The sequence below is a fragment of the Xenopus laevis genome, chromosome 7L (assembly GCF_017654675.1).
Source record: "Xenopus laevis strain J_2021 chromosome 7L, Xenopus_laevis_v10.1, whole genome shotgun sequence".
NCBI classification, from domain to species: Eukaryota; Metazoa; Chordata; class Amphibia; order Anura; family Pipidae; genus Xenopus; species Xenopus laevis.
The window spans coordinates 76,609,470-76,630,271 of record NC_054383.1 but is presented as its reverse complement, the minus strand read 5'-3'; the positions used below and the strand labels follow the sequence as shown (position 1 = coordinate 76,630,271).

The following is a 20,802-nucleotide window of genomic DNA, read 5'->3' as shown; positions in this document are numbered from 1 at the left end:
TATATATATATTCATGTTTTTATATCATCTGGCTCACTTTGAAAACAGAGACAATAGTTGGCTCTAAGCTACCATTGCTTGATTGTTGTGCAGTTTTTCCATTGTTTCATCTTGGCTTTTCACTGTTGAATTTTGAAGGAAAGATAAATTGCTCTATTTGATTTTCCAACAATGTGATGTGATCCCTTTCACAGACCCTCTCTGGTTGCCATGCTAATGCAGTTCCCATGGTTACCAAGGTCCAGCATTGCCAAGGGTGTGAATAGACTTGAATGATTCTGTAAGTAATCTATGATGGGAACAAAGTTCTATAAAACACATCAATGTGTGTTGGAGAGGGATATCACCTAAAACAACCCTAAAAGGTTTTTAGGAAGTATAGCGTGAAATTATAATTTAGTTAAATCAAATAAGTGAACACAACTTTGCACTGTAGTAAAGTGGATCGGCCCCATTGCATTATGTTTGACCTCAAGCACCTTGGTTATTTTTGAACTATTAATTATTAGATGATTCTCTGTGGCAGGATAAATTAGGTATATTATTATTACTTATTATTCTTTGATTTATATAGTGCTGACATATTCTGCAGCTATCATTTATTAAAGATTTGCTAATCATATTTATTTATCACTATTTCAAATTAGTCTGTTATCCTGTTTCTTCACATCAGATAAATAGGATTAGTTAATGGTTGGTGTAAATGGGATTGAGGAAGGGTGTTGTATGCTAGATCATTTCATAAAAGGAGTTTAGGTTGGGTGCTGGATAGGGGGGGGGGTTAAGAGACTGAATTGAACAACATGTCAAATATGTGTAACCAGGCATAGCCTAATTGTGTTTGCACCAATATTCTAAGCAAATATCCAGTGGATACAGAGACACAGGAAAATAATTTTATTACTAATAGCTATAAACATTCATTAAAGCTGTAAATCCAATTGCCCTCATTAAGCCATATGGGTACTGCATAAGAAATAAGCTAGCTGAATCACTGTGATAAATCCATATCTGTCTCCAAACCTACTGAACCGTTTCCTTATCTCAGGACAGCTCTGAGGCAGTTCTCTTATTCAGGCACAGCTAGCAGCATCAGCAGCAGAATTGCAAATCCTGGTTTAAAATGGATTCAAAAGCACAATAACAAACTGTCCAATATATCCGTTCCCTAATAACCACATTTACTATATTGAGAATACCTTGATTGTTGTATACAAGCTGTTCCCCATCAAAGAGAGCGAATAGAAATGTTTTAGGGTGAATGTTCTCTGTGCATATGGTCTGCTTCTCTCAGCCTGTGTTTTAGGCAGGTAGAGAGAAGCGATAGCTAGGTAGAGATAGCTGCACTGACAGACACAGTGTTGGCCTAAGTGCACTGGAGTGAAGAGTTGTCCAAAAAACTTGAAAGTTGACACTGTGCCTATCAGTGCAGCTATGCACAGAAGCTTATAGGAGTGGATCCTTTTCTATCCCCTGCTTAAAAATTTCAAGCTGAGAGAAGTGGATCAAAAGAAAGAGCCTGAAACGTCACCTGATCTGTGACCAAAATAAAAGCACTTTTTTCACCTTTACAAAAGGAAGTGCCGCAGAGTGTGTTATATTATAGAAGTGGACCTTACGTACATAGTTTCCTCACCCTTAGGAGCAACAATGCAGGACGTTTATTTGCTTTTATTTTCTAACTTGTAGAGAAGTTGGTGAATGCACTGCAATTATCACCTGTGGTAGTAGAAACAGATTACTAATATAATAATGACATTTTTGTCATTAGTTACATTCTTTAATTTAAAGGGCAGTGGCATATGGGGCAAATGCCAAGGGTCTTCTGAACAGTTTTTCAAATCTATTTATACAGTAGAACCCCCATTTTACATCCCCTGATTTTAAGTTTTCCCTCATTTTACATTGTTGTTTTGTGGTCCCACTTATATATTATGCATAATACATTTCCCTGATTTTACATTTTCCTGGATTTTACACTATATTTTTCTGGTCCCCTGAAAAATGTAAAATGGGGTATTAGTCATTGGTAGGGTTTGCAAAAGGTGAACATCCCCTTTAAGATACTGCAAGAACAACACAACTGGCATATGTTCTTACTCCTTTAAGCCCTTATATATTTTTATTTTTCAAGTTACATTGCTGTTTTAGATTTTTTTAACTGTAGTAATGAAATCTCTGTTTTATGTTTTCTTTAATAGGTTTTTTTATGAGCTATCTCTGTCCATGATGAGCAATTGTAGGACATTACATATGCTGTCCCTCTGCAGTTGATAATTTGGTTACCCAACGCAGTATTCAGAGAAGATGGCTGACAGCTTAAGGACCTTTCTCAATGATCTTACCCGTGTAAGTTTGAATTTAGAAAATGTGTGCACAACTTCAGTGTTCCGCCATACACTGTTTTCAGCCATTGTATATCAGGTATTTCCATTCATTTGGAATTTCTTTGGTGGTTTTACGTTATGCAACAAGCTGGTAAAATTGAAAATCATAACATTAAAGGGGTTGTTCACCTTCAAACAACTAGTTGTTTTCAGATAGATCATCAAAACGAACTACTTTTTCCAATTACTTTCTATTTTCTATGTGTCACTATTTTTCTAATGTTGAAGTGTAAAGCGTCATTTTTTACCTTCTAAAGCAACTTTGGCAGGGGGGTCGCTGACCCTGTAAACTGTTCTAAACTGATACATTTAGTTGATACATTTCTTATCTTTGTCCCTGCTGAGCAGAATCTCTGGGTTTCATTACAGGCAGCTGTTAGAATTGATACAATAGCTGCTAATATTCCAGAGATGCTGCTGAGAAATGTATCAACTAAATGTTGCAAAATTGTAACATTTAAGAGTCTGCACCTGAATTACTGAGTGGCCAGACTCAAATACCAGAGACACGAACATTCAACTTTAAACATAGATTTTGGAAAAATGTAAAAAAATAAATAAATAATGGAAAGTAATTGAAAAAAAAGTCATTACTTCTGGGGAACAATCTGAAAACAACTGAACTGAAAATAGTGTTTGGTAGGTGAACAACCCCTTTAAGGAATAGCATCATCATATACATTACATGTATTGGACCCCTTATCCGGCATCCTAGTATATGAAACCTCCAAAGGCCAAGATGCCAGTGTTCTGTATCTCAATCAAATGCTACAAAATCCACTTCAGAGTCCATGTTTTTTTTGTCTGTGTGTTTTTTTTTTATAAATAGCCTTTCAACTTAAACCAAATCCACTTATGTATAAAAGGACCCTTACCATATAAATCAAGACATCCTAATTATTAATGAACACTAAATTAATATAGTGTATTACACTAGTGTGTGAGGGGGCATACAGTTTACCAGCTAGGGAGATCCCTCTGTTACAAGAGTAACTTTAAATCTAATTCTCCATTAAATAATTTAAATATCAGAGGGAAAAGTAGTAACCTCTGCTGTATGCTGGAAATGCACAAAGTTTGTCAGAGCTAATTGTTAGTCAATTGCATGCATGAAAAACGATGTCTCACTGAGACCTGGTGGGATGAAATGTTTGACTGGGCTGTCAATTTAAATGGTTACACCTTTGGTTTGACACAATGGTTGGTGTAACGAGCACTTCGGACAGAAGAAGAAAGATTGCAAATGTTATGTTTGCTCCAAATGATTACGCCACTTTCAAGTCTCTTTTGACTTTCCATGGTTGTCTTTTTCACAGGGAATCAAAGACTCCATTTGGGGAATATGCACAATTTCAAAGCTGGATGCCAGAATTCAGCAGAAGAGGGAGGAACAGAGGAAGAGGCGAGCTAACAGTGCTCTTGCACAGAGGAGAGCCCAAAATGAAGAAAGAAAGCCAGAAAAGTGAGTATCCTGAAATTACATAATTACCAGAAGTTCTTTCATTTTTACAACATTGTAATGTAACTCATGAGCTTGCATACTGCAATGCATAAAAAAAAAATATTTTTGTTTGTGGATGACTGGTCAGATACATGTCTGAGATACATGAAGCTGCAATCACAGAAACTTTTGGGAATAGGGCTATATATGAATATAATATATGTTCCAGGACCACTTTTCGCTGTCTCTAGTAACAAATTGCTAGTGATATTGCTAGTAATATTTTGACATTTTTCTGTCTTTAGTGAACCACGCATTGTTACCAGGATCTTTCAATGCTGTGCATGGAATGGTGGTGTATTCTGGGTAAGTCCCAGTTAGTGTTGCCTGTAATCATGCTGCAGGTACAAAACTATACTATAAAAGTTTACGCTTACCTATCTTATTGATTACCAGCAGAGTTAATAACAGTTCTGCATTTCTGCTTTTGATATAAAACTATTGCCATTTACAGCCTTATAATTCTCTGAATTTTTTAATGTAGAACTCTGAAGCCTTTGTTCTGTATTTTGTTTTTATTTAAAGTTGAGCCTCTTCTTGTTTTATCGAATGTTTATCCCACTTCTTCAAACGGTTACAGCACGTATAATTGGTAAGTTCACTGACATTTCTAAAGCTTTACAAGGAATATTAAGAGTTAATGAGATATCCCCACAAAAAGCGTTAGGGTTTCTTCTATCATGGACATAACGTTTCTGGGGCAGAAAAAAACCGCACCTGCAGCATTTCTCATTTGCCTCAAAGGGGGGAAAATCCAGTCCCTTCATAAACTTTGTACTAAAGCTAACTTAGTATATTCTCACATTGTAAAAAGACATCCAACCCTTTCTTAAAAATATAATTTAGTGGTTCTCAGGTCCTGTGTATGTAAAGTGTCATTAACAGTATGCAATCATGAATTAATCAATTATATTTAATAAGTGTCAGAATAGGTATTGTTTGAGAACAGATTTTAAAGTCTGGATATTACAATTACATTATCCTCAAGGCTGTTATGTGAAATTAAAAAAAAAATGTTAGTTTTTTTTTTTTTGTTAATGCAGTGTTCTTGAGATACTAACCTGCTATTCTTAGGGGATCCATCCTTACATGGAGATGTCTGGTCTTGGCTCGAATTTATCCTCACTTCTGTTTTTAGTGCCCTATGGGTTCTCCCTCTGTTCGTCCTCAGTAAAGTTGTTAATGCCATCTGGTTCCAGGTATGTAATGAGCCTGTAGGAATGGTGATTTGTCAGAAAATTCTAAATCTGTCTGCTACAAATCTGTAGAACATTAGTTACCTTTGTGTGCTTGTTGGTAAACTAATGAACTACTGTTCACTTTTGAGACTGTAGTTTGTGTGAAACCAGTAGAGGAAACACCTGTACCACTGCACCGTTTCTCCTGACTGAAATAGTCCATGAATATATATATTATGAGTGTAAATTACATTAATTCACAATGATAGGTGAGCAATAGGATAGAAGCATGAGGATGTAGGGAAATAGCCTTGAATGTTGTGAAATTTTCGGAAATTAACACCAGTAAGTAATTTTACAGTAATTGTACAGAGGCATCAATTTTAACCATTCTGTTATACACATAGCCTTTTTTGGGCCAATTTCTCCTCTTTCAAACAAAAGCCAGGTTCCAACTAGACTTACCAATAATGTCCTAGACACATGATTGTTTGTACCCACAGTTGGCACGTCATTCCTTCTAGCATACACCACCTGCTAGCCAGATGGTGACTGCTGGGATATATTTAAAATAGTGGCTTAAATGATGCCATAGTCATATAAGCATATTTGTCAGTTGCACCATGATCAGTTTTTTGTTTCCCAGTCATGTAACAGATGGTGATGGCTTCTAGAATCAACATGCAGTCTTTTTTACTGTCTAATCTGACATTCAGTTGTTTGCCTCCAACCACACTACAGGTATAGGTGGACACTACAGAATATTTTGGAAGATCTAAAGTATCTATACTGTATAAACTGTATCCATTTCAGGTGTATTTAGGAAGTTGTTTTACTAAAAAAAATAACTCACTATTAAGTTAACTTTGTAATTGCAGGGGACCATGGCCCAAAATAAATACAGGTATGGGATCCGTTATCCAGAATCCCATTATCCAGAAGGTTTCAAATTATGGAAAGGCCATTTTTCTCTGTAAAAATAAAACAGTGCCTTGTACTTGATCCAAACTAAGATATGATTAATCCTTTTATTTAATGATTACATGAGTTTCTAGTAGAGTTTCTAGTAGGGTTTCTAGTAGGGTTTCTAGTAGGGTTTCTAGTAGGGTTTCTAGTAGGGTTTCTAGTAGAGTTTCTAGTAGAGTTTCTAGTAGAGTTTCTAGTAGAGTTTCTAGTAGAGTTTCTAGTAGAGTTTCTAGTAGATTGAAGGCACAAAGATCCATATTACAGAAAGATCCATTATCTGGAATACCCCAGGTCCCGAGCATTCTGGATAACAGGTCTCATACATGTACCATCTCTTCTCTCTCACTGTAGGATATTGCAGATTTGGCATTTGAGCTGTCAGGAAGAAAACCTCAACCCTTTTCAAGTGTTAGTAAAATTATAGCTGACATGCTATTCAACCTTCTTCTACAAGCACTTTTCCTGATCCAGGTATATTTATTTCTATTTTAAAGTTGCTTAAACTGTTATTGAGTGGGGAATTCATGTATTTGAGGAAAACCACAGGTAGGAAGGATGTTTATTTATTGAAAATAAACTGAGGAAAGTGAAAGGAAAATCTACATGTAGAAGTAATAAGTGGTGAACAGCATATGTAAAGGAACAGAGCACTGCATTTACCAGGTCAAATTTAAGTAAATTTTGTCCAGAAAAAATATTATTTAAATTTGCATAATTCGGCCTGATGAGTGTGGGCGTTTTGTTTGTTATAATGTAAATATCTCTGTAATGTGTGTGTAAATAATATACATGGAAGGCGATGCTTTTTATTAATGGAAAAATGTCTGTCAATGTCCTTAAAGTTTAGCTTATTGATGCTGGATGTGTTTTTATAAATTAGGCTAATGTTAACATATATCAATAATTGTTCCTGCCATTCATAATTTTGTGAGAAAAATTATTCTTGTGTGCTGCAAATATATAATACCCTTAATAATGACAACAGCAGGTAACTTCAGCAGGTATTCCAGTTTCTTATTCAAATCGATGCATGGTTGCTACAGTTATTTGGACCATAGCAACAAGATTGCTGAAATACAAACTGGAGAGCTGCTGAAGAAAAAGCTCAAAAAATAACTAAAAAACCACAAACAATAAAAAATAAAAACCAATTGCAAAGTATCTCAGACTATAACTCTCTACGTCATACTAAAAGTTAATTCAAAGGTGAACAACCACTTTAAATACATTAAAAAATGTTAGTGACTTTTTAAATCTGTTTGTTTATTGAATGCTATGTCAGAATTTTGTACTGGGTAAAATGGTTTACTTAATCTCCAAAAAAGGTAACTTCTAACTGGGATCTACTAGTAGATCTTAAACTGGTTGGTGATTAGTGGGTCAAGGAAAGCCAGCATTATCAAAAGCAACTCTGTTAGATTATACTTTTATGTACTAAAATAAACGCAGGAAATTTTGAAACGTGCTTTATCAACAAAAGCACACAGGTCTCAAGGGTCTGGGAAAATATAGCCTCTGCTAAAGACATGCCTACCTATCTGCTAAAATGTGCAATCTCACCCCTTTTTTTTTTATTTAGGGAATGTTTGTGAGCCTGTTTCCCATTGATGTCATTGGCCAGATCATTAGTCTTCTTCACATGTCTTTGCTCTACTCGCTGTACTGCTTTGAATATCGGTGGTTCAACAAAGGTAAATAAGAGTAATAAAAATGCTTTAGTATTTCTGAAATAAAGTAATTTGTAGCTATTATGCAGTAAGTTGGTAGAGTATAGTTTATAGTAGACACAGAAAGCAGTTTCAAGTATCTTCCATATAGCAGGGTAATTTGCCAGTAAATAGTGTACAGCAGCCGGAGAGACTCCCATTGTTGTTGACCATAGGTGTATTTTTCATTTACTACATTTTTAAAGATGTGTGATTTGTAGAGCCACTGTATTATGCATAGTAAAGCTATGAAGACATTTTTACAATAACTGTAATGCCTCAGTAAAAACGTGGCCTTTTTTATAAACACCCAAGCCCAATGAAAAAAATATCCGGTAACAATTTATTTTCCTAGCTGGTTCCATTTTCTCCCCCTGTGGAAGTAAATTCAAATGCTTTTTTACTGTATGCAATACACATTGGGGAGTAAAGATTAAGACGTCATGGCATTCACAACACAATATTCCACAGAGCAGAACGGTTGTTCGACTATTCAAAACAGTCTGACATATTTCTTCCAAACAAACACATCTGTTTTCTGTGATAAATGTCTGAAGTGAATGCTTGTTTGCAGCAGTGTGATTTTCTGTGATAAATGTCTGAAGTGAATGCTTGTTTGCAGCAGTGTGATTTTAAGGAACTGAAAAAGGGACACAGAAAATATGTTTTATTGACCTGTTGCAGCTGTACTGTAGTCGTCTTGTCTAGCAGCAGTGGGGTGCAGTTGATTGAAGATTTCTAGATATTGGTAACTGAAAATTATGCTTTTTATTGAATCGGTATATAGCAGAAGATGCAATACTTCAAACATTATCAGGAAGGTGAATGTTTCAAGTACCACATCATGAATAAATTGAAATAAAAAAAATAAACCAAACAATTTCTTTGCTTTAAAGCTGCGTTACATTTGCAGGAATAGAAATGCATCAGCGGTTATCCAACATTGAAAGAAACTGGCCTTACTACTTTGGATTCGGTTTACCCTTGGCTTCACTAACTGCCATGCAGTCATCGTATATTATTAGGTAATCTGTTAGTAAAATTTACTGACGTTGAAAAAGCCATTCACAATCATTTGCCTAAAATGGGAAATAGTCTACCCATAATTTACAAGTAGATGATTGACCTGGGAGAAGACTTCAAAAGGTGTCTGTTAAAGGAGAAGGAAAGGCATCCTGCACTTAGGGGTTCCAAATGTTAGGCACCTACCTGAAACCTTAGGCCGGTGTTCCTATCAGCAGAAAACTGGCTCGGGGTTATACCAGTGAGCACCACAAAACGCTTCTCTTCCGTCTTCCGCTTTCTTTGAACGAAAAGCCGAACTTTAACTAAAAACTCGGCTATTTCGTTCAACCATGCATGTGTTTGCCCTGGAAAATTTGAAGCAAGAAGAAGCAGGAAGAGGATCGCTCCGTGGTGCTCACTGGTATAACCCCAGGCCAGTGCAGTTTTCTGCTGATAGGAGCATGGCCCGGGGTTTTAGGTAAGTCAATACAATCACTTGGGGTCCCTAACATTTGGCACCCCCAAGTGCAGGATGCCTTTCCTTCTCCTTTTAGGGTCTAGCCACACTAGCAGATTCGCGAGATTTCCTCTTCTTCGTGGCGACAATCTCCCCAAACTGCCTTCTCCCTGCCCTCCGACTGATGAAATGAAAATCGCCTGGGGGAAGGCACACAAGGCGCTTCGTTTTCCGAAGTTGCCTCACGAGGAAACTTCGGCGGCTTCCGAAACTAAGCGCTGCATGTGCCTTCCCCCAGGTGATTTTCATTTTACCCGGCAGAGGGCAGGGGGAAGGCAGTTTGTGGAGATTGTCGCCCCGAAGAAGAGATTTGTCGATGGGGCGACTAATCTCCCCCAATCTGCTCGTGAGGCCAGACCCTTATTGTAATTACAATGGTTTTATCTGGACTCATCAAAACGTAATTGGGCGACAACCAGATAAAACAATCAGAATTTCCCAAAATATGTGCCTGCTGTAGTCTTCTCCCAGGTCAGATACAGGTATGACATCTTTTATCTATAAAGTCAATATCCAGAAAGCATTGAATTACAGGTAGGCCATCTTCCATAGAGTCCATTTTAAGCAAATGATTCTAATTTAATAAAAATTTCCTTTTTCTATGTAATAGTAATACAGAGTACCTTGATTCTAACTAAATAAGGTGACACAATTTATAAAAAAAAACCTTGTTCAAAAACTCCAAGTCCCAAACATACATCTTGAAGCTGCCTTGACCTCTAGCTGTCTAGCAGAGTTATCTGAGTTATCAACAGATATATTAAAAGAAATGTTAAAAGTTGTCATAATTACCAGTGACTTCAATATGTACATACACTGACGAGCAAATAAACACACTAAATAAATACACTATTTATTAGAAAGAATTGACTCTTTTCTTATTCTTTGAATAGACAAAAGTATGACGACCAAGCATTGTACACGTTTATTACATTTTATAAGTTTAAAACATCCATTATCAGTATGTTTGCATTTAGAAATGTTAAGGAACATTATTTTTTGCTTTGCCACAACAATTTTCCACTTGTGTTGTATAAATGCAAATATTATAAGGCATATTATGTTCAAATGGTATGCCATGACCTTTTACTGTATATATTACTGCATACATTTTGTTAAGCAACAACCATTCTGAAATCTAATTGTCACACTTTATTTTTGCAGTGGCTGTTTGTTCTCTATTCTTTTCCCACTGTTTATTATCAGTGCTAATGAAGCTAAAACACCTGTGAAAGTGTAGTAAGTAAAACACCTATTTTTCTTAATATTATTATGCAGTAACAACTGTAAATATGCAACAACTGATGTGGTAAAATGCCTTACTTTTTGTTGAAATCCATTTATAAACTTTCTTTTCTTAAAGGAACAGTAATACCAACTATTAAGTGAATCAGTGTAATTGTGTACTGTTTCCCTGCACTGGTAACAGTTGTGTGTATGCTTCAGAAACACTAGTATAGCTAATGTAATTAAGCTGCTGTGTAGCCACAGGGGGCAGCCATTCAAACTGAAAGGAAAGAAAAAGAGAAAAAGGCACAGGTTACATAGCAGATAGTAGAAAATATCCGTAAAACACCATTCTACACTACAGCTTATCTGTTATCTGCTATGTAACTTGAGCCTTTTCCTCCTTTATTCCAGCTTGAAAGGCTGCCCCGGACTATAGTAGTGATTTTAAAGCAAGCACACAACTTTTACCAGTGCAGGGCTGCAGTACATTATATTTTAATTACTTTAGAAACACTTTGGTTTTTTGGTGTTATTGTTCTTTTAACCCCCCAAGTTTTACTGCATATCTTAATAGTAACTATATTATTAAGTTTGAAAATTCATGATTTCAATGTAACCAAGTTTTTCTTTACAAAGTGTTCAATAGACATTTCTCGAATATTAAAAATTAATCAACAAAAAAACATGTTGTAATGTTTGTATAAATGTTTATATTTTACTATGAAGGCAGAAAAGGACACTGCCCTTTTCTCGTGTGTATTTTGTATGTGTGGTAGGTATTTTAATCTTTAACCTTCAGTATAGTATGTGTTGTTAGAGACTACCCATGGCATCTTTTGTTGTGCAGCGAATGTATAACCATGATTACTTTTATTCTGCGGGCAGTTTCACCAGCAGCAGCAACAACAACCTATTTTCCACCACTGCTGAAGTTATAGGCTATATGCAAGTTTGTTTTGGGGAGGGGCTTTTTTTTTTTTTTTTTTTTTAAACAAGATATCTGGTTCTGTGGAGGGCATTGGCATCACTTTTCATAAGATGTTGGTATTCCTCTAAATATGTTTTTTTTATAGCTCCAAACACCTAATCATGTCTGTCATTTACTGTTTTATTATTGTACAGTATAATATTGACAGAAAAAATTAAAAAATAAAAAATCTGTTGACAGTGGTGAGTAGGACTCCGATTGCTTCATATTCTTGTATCTGTACTTACATGTAGGCCACATTATTCTACAAAGGGCATTTGTAACTGCTGTACTAATATTTTATTTTAAAAATCTCCTTTGTTTTCAGCCATTTCCAGCTCCGTCTCTTTTCTCTCGTCGTGTTCCTGAGCAACAGACTCTTTCACAAGACTGTCTATATTCAGTCTACGATAAGCAGCTCTGGTTCCTCTGAAAAACTTCCCAGCCCTCACCCATCTCCTGCCAAACAGAAAGCCACTTTGGGACACTGAGGTAGAACCAAAAGCATCCATCCTGCTACATTGCTGCACTCACCAATTATCGTTTTCTGTGAATGGCAAGGCACCTCATGCTACCTGGTCACAATTTTTGCAGTTTTTGAAAAAAAAACCTCCACCCCCTTTCCAGCTCTTGTCCACAGCCCTGAGACTTCTTGGTTCCAACGGCACTTATGTCACTTTTTTTATGCTTAAAGTACTGAGAACCTGTATGTGCCATGGTTGTGTTTTAACTGAGAAATCTGCCTCTAATAATATTGGAAATATAATGAAACCAGAATCCTTCTGGGGCTGTAGCAGTCTGGGTATTTCTAAAACCAGTGTTTTTTTTCTGTTATGACACTAAAGGCTCAAAAATGGATTCATTTGTACTCTGTAAAGCAAAGAGCAGCAGAGGCACTGTTATTCTATTTGTTATCAATTGCACTGTAAATTTCACAAGTTATTACAGAGGAAGCAAAATTATGAATCTTTTTTTATGTTATCTGTTCTAATTTAAGTTAAATTACATTTTTATTCAATGTCTACTTTTTGAGTCAGGCTTAAACTTTACACTGAAATTGCATACAGCTTAATACACATTTAACTAGACATTTAAATGTGACATGTTTAATTTTTTACTGTGTTTTCTGTCACCTTTTTCTTTTCATGCAAGAGCCACATTAGTGGAAATGTACATGTTTTTTAAGCAGTTATATATTGTGCTAATCTTCAAAAGTGTTGACTAGTTTGTACATACACAGCACTGGCCACACAGACCTCACACTTGGAAGGGAAGACATACAATTGTCATTTTGAACTTGCTGCTGAGAGTCACAAGGCCCCCCAAAAAGTTTAGAATTGACCATTTCTGCACCTGAAACCTCTATTTATATATAAGTATACATGGCAGGAACAAAAATACACAAACATTAAAGGTGTCCAGGTTTATTGGCCAAACAGAAGGATTTTATACTATTTTATTATGATTACATGTTGCGTTCTTGTTAATAGTTAATGTTTACCAACTGCACTATTAAATATAGAAAGAAGCAAGTAGGCGTGACTGCTCTGACTCACCACATATGCCGGTAAAGAAGAACTGGCAGCTTGCAAATGCTGAGACCGGGTGCTAGAATCCTTCAGGCGTCCCACACCGCACAATATAGAAGGCAAGAAGAGATGGTTTCTCACTCTGAAATGTTTAAACTTCCAAATCTTTATTCGTCCATAGTTAAAAAAGACACGTTGCAGAACGTTGCAGAACGTTGCTTGCCGCATTTCGGGCACAAACGCCCTTAATCATAAGCATTATTATTATTATTATTATTAAGGGTGATTGCGCCCGAAACGCGTTAAGCAACGTTCTGTAACGTGTCTTTTTTTTTAACTATGGACGAATAAAGATTTGGAATTTTAAACATATCGGAGAGCGGAACCATCACTTCTTGCAATATATAAAGCCACACAGAACAAGATTTAAGGGAAAAAAATAAAATACAATCTGCTCCAAATGTTACGTTCCCAATTCCCCTGACATCTTACCTTACCCATAGTAGACACATCTGTTATCTAGGTTCAGCAGCCCTTAAAAGGTGCTCATGGTAAATATAGTAACAGCGTCTTCAACAGCACAATTCATATACTAAACATGGTTTAGCATTATGTCTCTGTACAGCCTATTTCCCCACCCTCACATCCGCTTTTTAGCATTTTCAGTCCATTTGCTATTAGCAGTGCTCTCAGACCATGTCCTTGACTCGACGAAGAGGGTTTATAGTGAGAAATTTCTCTTGTGAGAGTAGTACAGCAGCAGTAGTACAGGTACCGCACACCTCAGTAGATAGAAAGAATAATGGTTGTGCTGTCTGCAAGGATCATCTTTATATCAAATAAGCAGGGAACTCAAAATGTGTATTGAACCTAAAATATTAATTTACATAATATCCAATGAGTTTTAACCCCCTCCCCCAAATAGTGGCGGTCTGTGTCAGAGGCACAGAAAAATGTAGGCCAAGTTACTCTTGTGAGAGGTATTTGTGAGGAGATAAAATGAATTATGGTCTAAAGACAGGAAGAGTGGTTCCCTAGATCAAGCTAAAATGTGTATGCAAAGGGACCTTCAAAATAGAGGTTAGAGAAAAGCCGAAGTATAGGAATATTCTGATATATTTATTCATATTTATATTACACAGACAACTGCATTCATAATGCCTTTATTATTTTGCTTTCCTTGGTAGGGGAAAACATAAGGGCATGTATACATACAGTGATTTGCTCCTTTTTTTAATGTGATTCTGTCATGGGCATTAATAATGCTCCTCCAGCAGATTCCTGCAAGAGCAAACAGATTTTTTTTTATATTTCATTTTGAAATTTAATTCGGGGCTATCCATGTTCTTAGTTTCCCAGGTGCCCTAACCATGTGACTTGTGACTGAAATTTCAGTCATTCTTTACTGCTGAGTTGCAACTTAGAGTAATAGCACCCCCCTCTGTTACATGGAGCAGGAGAAACAATTGCTTATCCGAAAGCAGTTCCAATGTCAAATGTTGTCTCTTTCTGAAAACACAGGATAAGACACAATTACCTGAGATGGCTGGCTACACAACAATGTTTCAACTAAAAAAAATATACTTGTTGGTTCAGGAATACAATTACAACAGTGTAATTTATTAATAAAAACGACACCATAAAAATCATGATAGAATCTCTAACTTTATTAGTCCAGTTAATATTAAATTATACTTTACGTTAAATAACATTTTAATAGTAAAACTTTTTTTTTTTTAGGGAAGGCATTTGACACATTGTCTTTTATTACCGCATATAACCTTTGGACCTAAATATTCTCCTGTTTCTATGCCCACAAATAAACCGTTTAGATAACTGTTCCATACTTTTGTGCCATCTTCTAGACATTTTAAAGCCATTCATATGTTCTGTGAAATGTTGGTGTCATTCTATAGTGTTAGGATTAAGGTTTTACTTAGTGCTTTCTGTTTGTGAGAAGTCTTTAAACAGCAAAATCCTTGCGCTTTAAGTAAGACTGCGTTGCATAGTTATTGAGTGTAGCTAAAGAAGTCAGTAGTGCTTTAGAATTGAGGTACAGTATTCTGTTAGTGTATTCTTGAGTATAGCAAATATATTTCAAACAATGGTTCTTGTTAGAAAATAGATTGTATGTCTTACTATCTTATCAAGAAGACTTTCAAAAACCCTGTGTTGCTAAGAAATAAGCACACATCTTGAAAACCAGTAAAAAAAGAAAAAGACCCAAAATCTAGCTAACAAGATTTACGTTATTCAAGTAATTAAAATAACTGCTGGCTAGACCAAATATGGAAATTGCTGATTACCATAAAAGCTCTGGAATGGAACAATTCTGTTTTAGTAATTAATCAATAGCTCTGTTAGTAAAACCTTGCCAAAATAATTTTGTGAAGGCAGATAATTTAAAAAACCCTGTTACAGATACAGGTGCCAGTTTGCATTTGCCAAGCACTTAATTTTTCATAATTCAGACTGTAGGAGTGAATCTTTTAAATTCATTACTATACCATTGCATTGCTAGAGATGCTGAATTCCTTATACCAGGGGGTTCTTAGCAGAAAAAAGGATAAGCCCCTTACCCTGTCATCTTTGTTCAAAGCAAGAAAAATAAACTTAACTGAGCAGCAATGCTACAGCACTCAGGGAAGAAGGGGCAAACTATGGTTTTTAAAATCCAAGAACGTTATGGTCAAATCTTTTTTTTTTTTTTTTTTTTTAAAGATTTCTCACTTTTTGTGATGTGAAAGGATTAAATGCACAGTTTTAATGTAAATGACATTTTGTATAGAGTGAAATGTGATGGATTTGTTTCTGTGTTTTGTTTTTGTAACTACGGTTTAGTATACATGAGTTTTGCATTCTAATTCATTTTGTATTTCTTCTACAGCGCTGGGAAAAAAAAGACTTGCAAGGTTATGATCTGCTGTATTTTACATTGATAAGCAAAATCTAAATTATTCAAAATATTCTGTTTAATGAAACTGGTTTGTATTAACATTGTCCAGCACTAGTCAATAATACAGGTCTTCTATTATGAGCTTATTTCAACTATTAAAAGCTGACCATACATTGGACAGTTGTTTGGACCTATTGAATAACTTGTTTTGACTTGACCACCAGTAAAGATGGACCGATTTTAATGATCTTGTGAAATTAAAAGGGAAGCCAAAAAGAGGTGCTACCCCTGCTTCCATAGGGAAGTTCATTTGTTGTTTTTTAGTCCTGATGGAGTGCATGCAGTTGGATCACACACTGATTTTCAAGAACCCCTAAAACAGAGTGATGTTTTGTAGTAACAAATTTTACAGGATTTCAGCAGTGGTCGGGGTATTCTATAATATACACACTACTGTAAGCTATAAGGATAGTAGAAGTCACCAAAGAGTAACCAGACCATCAATGTTGTAGGACCATATAAAATACATTGCAGTAGTGCTTGTTTATAGGGCACAAAATATAGAGGTGACTTCTAATACCTTTATACACTTTATTAGGTGCCATATTACCTAATGTAATAACAAAGTTATTATTTTAAAAAACATTAATAAAATATGCACCCAAATGCCCCAGCTGTGTAAGCATTTTGTGTTTTAACCCCTTACTTTTGTCATCGTGTGCTTCTACCATTGTATCACTAAAAATGTAGTGCTGACAGGTTGACTTTGCAGCTATAAGTGCCTTTGTCATAATATTTGATGTGCCTGTCATGTTTGTCTTACAAATTAGTCACATTTAATAAGGCTACAGATGCTATAATGCAGGGGCGTCCAACCTGCGGCCCGAGGGCCACATGCGGCCCAGGATGGATATGAATGCGGCCCATCTTGAAACGCTCAGTTCCCGAGGAAACGTCATAATAATATTATAATAAGTCTATTTAATATCCAGGTGTCCCATATTCCAGTGTAAAGCTCCATCTGGTTATCCAACTGGTATTGTAGTTCTCTTTTGTGTATTTTCTTTAATTTTACAAATCAAAAGTGTTTGTGTATTTCATGTGTGGCCCCAGACAATTTTTCTTTTTCCAAACGTGGCCCCGGGAAGCCAAAAGGTTGGACACCCCTGCTATAATGCAATCCTCACTTATAGGAGCACATCCTAAAATGATGCATTCTCTAAATACAGCCATTAGAGGCATGTGCATATAGACTGAAAATTCATGATTAACTAAGGCTTTCACTCAAAGGAGTGTTGCATGAAGTGACAGAATGAGGGTTTATGATAATTATAATTTATTCATAAATAAGCTTAGATAGAGGTCTCAAAATGATTTTGGATATTGCCACTACATGTATAGGACCCATCATCCAGAAAGCTCCAAATTACGGGAAGGCCATCTCCCATAGACTCCATTTTAAACAATTCGAATTTTTAGAAATTATTTACTTTTTTTCTCTAATAAAATGCTACATTGTACTCAATCCTAGCTAAGTTAGAATTAGCATTAGAAAAAATATACGTTCAGCACAAGCCCTATTCCTTAAACTATATACTGCCTCTTTGAGTACAAGAAGCTTATGTTTTATATAATGTGTTTAGATCACATCAAGATAATGTCTTCTGGCATGTGGAATTTTGATGTTATGACTCTTAGGGACAAGGAGGATAAAGGTTTGACATTATTAAAAGGGTTGTTCGTCTTTAAATTAACTTTTCATATGATATAGAGAGTGATATTCTGAGACAATTTGCAATTGTTTTTTATTTCTTTTTTTAGTTATTTAGATTTTTATTCAGCGATCTCTAGCAATCTGTTTCCTAGGGTTCAAACTCTAGCAACCATTTGTTTATTTGAACAAGAGACTGGAGTATGGATAGGAGATGGCCTGAATAGAAAGATGAATAATAAAAAGTAGTAATAACAATATACAGTATCTGTAGCCTTTCAGAGCATTTGTTGTAAGATGGGGGTCACTGACATACATTTGAAAGTTGCAAAGAATCACAGAGTCAGAAGAAAAAGAAGACATAGTTCAAAATATATAATAAGAAAAAAGTAAGGCTAATTGAAAGGGTGCTTAGAGGTAGGTTTCACATTTTTATGCATTTTAGTATTTTAGAGCTTTTTGAGCTTTTTTTAGACCTCGAATGAACTCACAACTCGAATGGTTTCTAATTTAAGAAAAAATTTGAATGTAAAATTCAGTGTAGTCGGGGTGAAAAACTCGAATTAATTGAGTTTTGAAGCAAAAAATCTAAAATAACTCGAATATCATGAAGGCTATTAAAATCTTCAAAGGGTTTAAGGGACCTCTGACATTTACTTGACTCCCAACAGGTTTTAGATGATGTATTTTCGGATTTGGGCTATTTCCAGCTTCGGGGTATAATAAATCTCTAAAAATTTGAGGGGTTTTTTTGCCCAAAAAAAAATCTATTTTTGACTAAAAAATATCCTTGAAAACTCAATTTTTTTTGTGAAAAAAAAAAACAACTCAACCTTTGATAAATAACCCCTTTCATGTTGTCAGATAGATGTAGTGGTAATATGTATGAATCTTTCCTACCAAGTTCCTACTTAATAATAATAATACAGGTCTAGGACATTTAATTCAGAGTGCCCAGGACCTGAGGGAGAAATTTTTTTTAAACATGAAATAAACCCAATAGTATTGTTTGCCTATAATAATGAATAATTATATCTTAGTTGGGATCAAGTAAAAGGAACCGTTTTATTATTACAGACATAAATGAAATATGTGTTTAACATTTTGAATTATTGATTGATTAACATTGAGTCTAAGGGAGATCACCTTCCCATAATTCAGAGCTTGCTGGATAATGGGTTTATGTATAACTGATCCCATACCTCTACTGGTAAGAGGCCTTTGATGCAGTTGAACAGAATTATTTAGTGTTAGGGGCAGATTTACTAAGGCTTGAGTGAATTTTCAAAGTACATAAAGTTCGAAGTAATTTTTTGAATGCTTCGACCATCGAATAGGATACTACGACTTAGAATTTACTTCGACTTCGATTCGAGGTAAAAATCGTTCGACCATTCGATAATCAAAGTACTGTCTTTGACTTCAATACTTCGCCAACTTAAACCTGCCGAAGTGCTATGTTAGCCTATGGGGACCTTCCAGAGCAATTTTCTAAGTTTTTTTATATTCAAAGGAAAATCGTACAATAAAATCGTTCGAATCGTACAATTCGAAGTACGATTGTACAATGAATAAAATCCTCCGAATTCGATGTCGAATTTCGAAGTATTTTCCACTTCAAAATACGACCCTTGATAAATCTGCCCCTAAGTGTTGGAGGATATGTAACAAAATTCACTGTGCATTAGGGCTAACAGGGATAAATCAAATGTATTTGACTTATCTACAAGTACCAAACAGTGCTGCCTCTTGCCCCTTTTTTATTTGTCTGCTGGAGCAAATGGCTCAAGAGCCAGGGCAGACAGGATGTCAGGATAAAGCACCAACCAAAGCCAGAAAAAGACTTCCAGGAAATGCTGAGGTACAAACATGAAATAAGCAGGGTCGGACTTAGGGTTGCCACCTTTTCTGGAAAAAAAAATACCGGCCTTCCTATATATTTATGTTTTTTCCCTATTAATAACATTGGGATCAACTATCATTTTTACCGGCCAGGTGGCAACCCTAGTGGGACTGGCCCAGTGAAACACTCAAACATCCCAGACCCTTCCCCGTCTGAAATTTAATTTCACTGCTTCCTAACCTCCTCCCGGCAGCCGGTGTTTGAACATGTGCACCTGGAGGGGGGCCCAGGACTGCTAGGAGGGCCCTTGGTTTTGCAGCCCTGGTGGGCCCGCAATGCTCCAGTCCAACCCTGAACCCATGGGTTTTACCATCAGCCATTTCCCTTAGCTGGAGTATTTCCAGCATCGGGGTTTAATAAATCTCGAACAATTGTAGTTTTGTTTTAACCCGAAAATTCAAGGTTTGACTGAAAAATACCCTTTTTGTGTAAAATACAGCTTCATTAATAAAGAACCGCCTTAAAATAGGTCATGGAATTTCAAGTACTCAGAGGCCGAAACAACCCTCACAGGCACGATAAATAGTGACTGTCTATGGCATCTTACAGCAGACACTCTGCCAATTGCCAGTATCTACAGACTGCCAGTCTAGGCCTGAGGCTATGGCAGAAAATAGGAAAACTCTGTTATCTTACAAGACTGGCAAGGGTGGGCATTTGGAAACCATATTAATAAAGAACAGATGGTGTGGGGCTTCCTTAGGAATAAGCAATTCATTAATCATTAAGCCACTGAAATGATAGAATCTGAGATTGTTTAGATACTGGATCCTCAAACCCTGATAGCTTGAGCCTTAAGGGTTAGTTCACACGAGGAGATTTTGTCGCCTGGCGACTAATCGCCTCGTCTTCTGAGCGAACTGCCTCATAGTCTATAATGAAAAGTCGCCTGCGCTAAGCACACGCGGCAATGCGGTTTCCATTGTTGCCTCGCGAGGAAAACGCATCTCCACGTGTGCTGAGCGCAGGTGACTTTTCATTATAGCCTATGGGAAGACACGCTGAGGCAGTTCGGGGAGATTATCGCTCAGAAGATGAGGCGATTAGTTGCCAGGCGACAAAATCTCTTCGTGTGAGCTAACCCTTAGGCTTGAGTGATCATTAACTTGGCAACTTTGAATCTTTTTCCTGGGTGGGCTTTTATTAAAAAAAAACAGTTCTGCAGACTTTAGGTGCCAAACTTTTTTTTTTGTTTTTAACAAAAAGTCAGACAGATAATTTGGCCTGAAGAATTGCTCAAGTAATCTTAAATAGGCCTCTATCACATTTATACATTAACAGTCCAGAATTTTATGGGGGTGGTATT

The 20,802-nt window shown here is 36.1% G+C and overlaps 1 protein-coding gene across 4 annotated transcripts in view; it reads left to right on the top strand.

The window, feature by feature from the left end:
• The window catches only part of ei24.L (etoposide induced 2.4 L homeolog), a 21,213-nt gene extending 8,227 nt beyond the window's left edge, over positions 1 to 12,986 (top strand). For 2 of the 4 annotated variants that reach the window (XM_018225711.2, XM_018225713.2), the window contains exons 2-12: positions 195 to 280; positions 2,202 to 2,349; positions 3,704 to 3,849; positions 4,134 to 4,194; positions 4,414 to 4,480; positions 4,963 to 5,087; positions 6,384 to 6,503; positions 7,612 to 7,723; positions 8,652 to 8,763; positions 10,425 to 10,499; positions 11,786 to 12,986. In XM_018225711.2, coding sequence (XP_018081200.1) covers positions 2,308 to 2,349; positions 3,704 to 3,849; positions 4,134 to 4,194; positions 4,414 to 4,480; positions 4,963 to 5,087; positions 6,384 to 6,503; positions 7,612 to 7,723; positions 8,652 to 8,763; positions 10,425 to 10,499; positions 11,786 to 11,948 — 1,023 coding nt within the window. In that variant the 5' untranslated portion in view covers positions 195 to 280; positions 2,202 to 2,307 and the 3' untranslated portion in view covers positions 11,949 to 12,986. The remainder of the gene's footprint in view (positions 1 to 194; positions 281 to 2,201; positions 2,350 to 3,703; positions 3,850 to 4,133; positions 4,195 to 4,413; positions 4,481 to 4,962; positions 5,088 to 6,383; positions 6,504 to 7,611; positions 7,724 to 8,651; positions 8,764 to 10,424; positions 10,500 to 11,785) is intronic. The other 2 variants (XM_018225712.2, XM_018225710.2) reach the window with 1 other exon arrangement.
• The last annotated feature ends 7,816 nt before the right edge of the window (positions 12,987 to 20,802 follow it).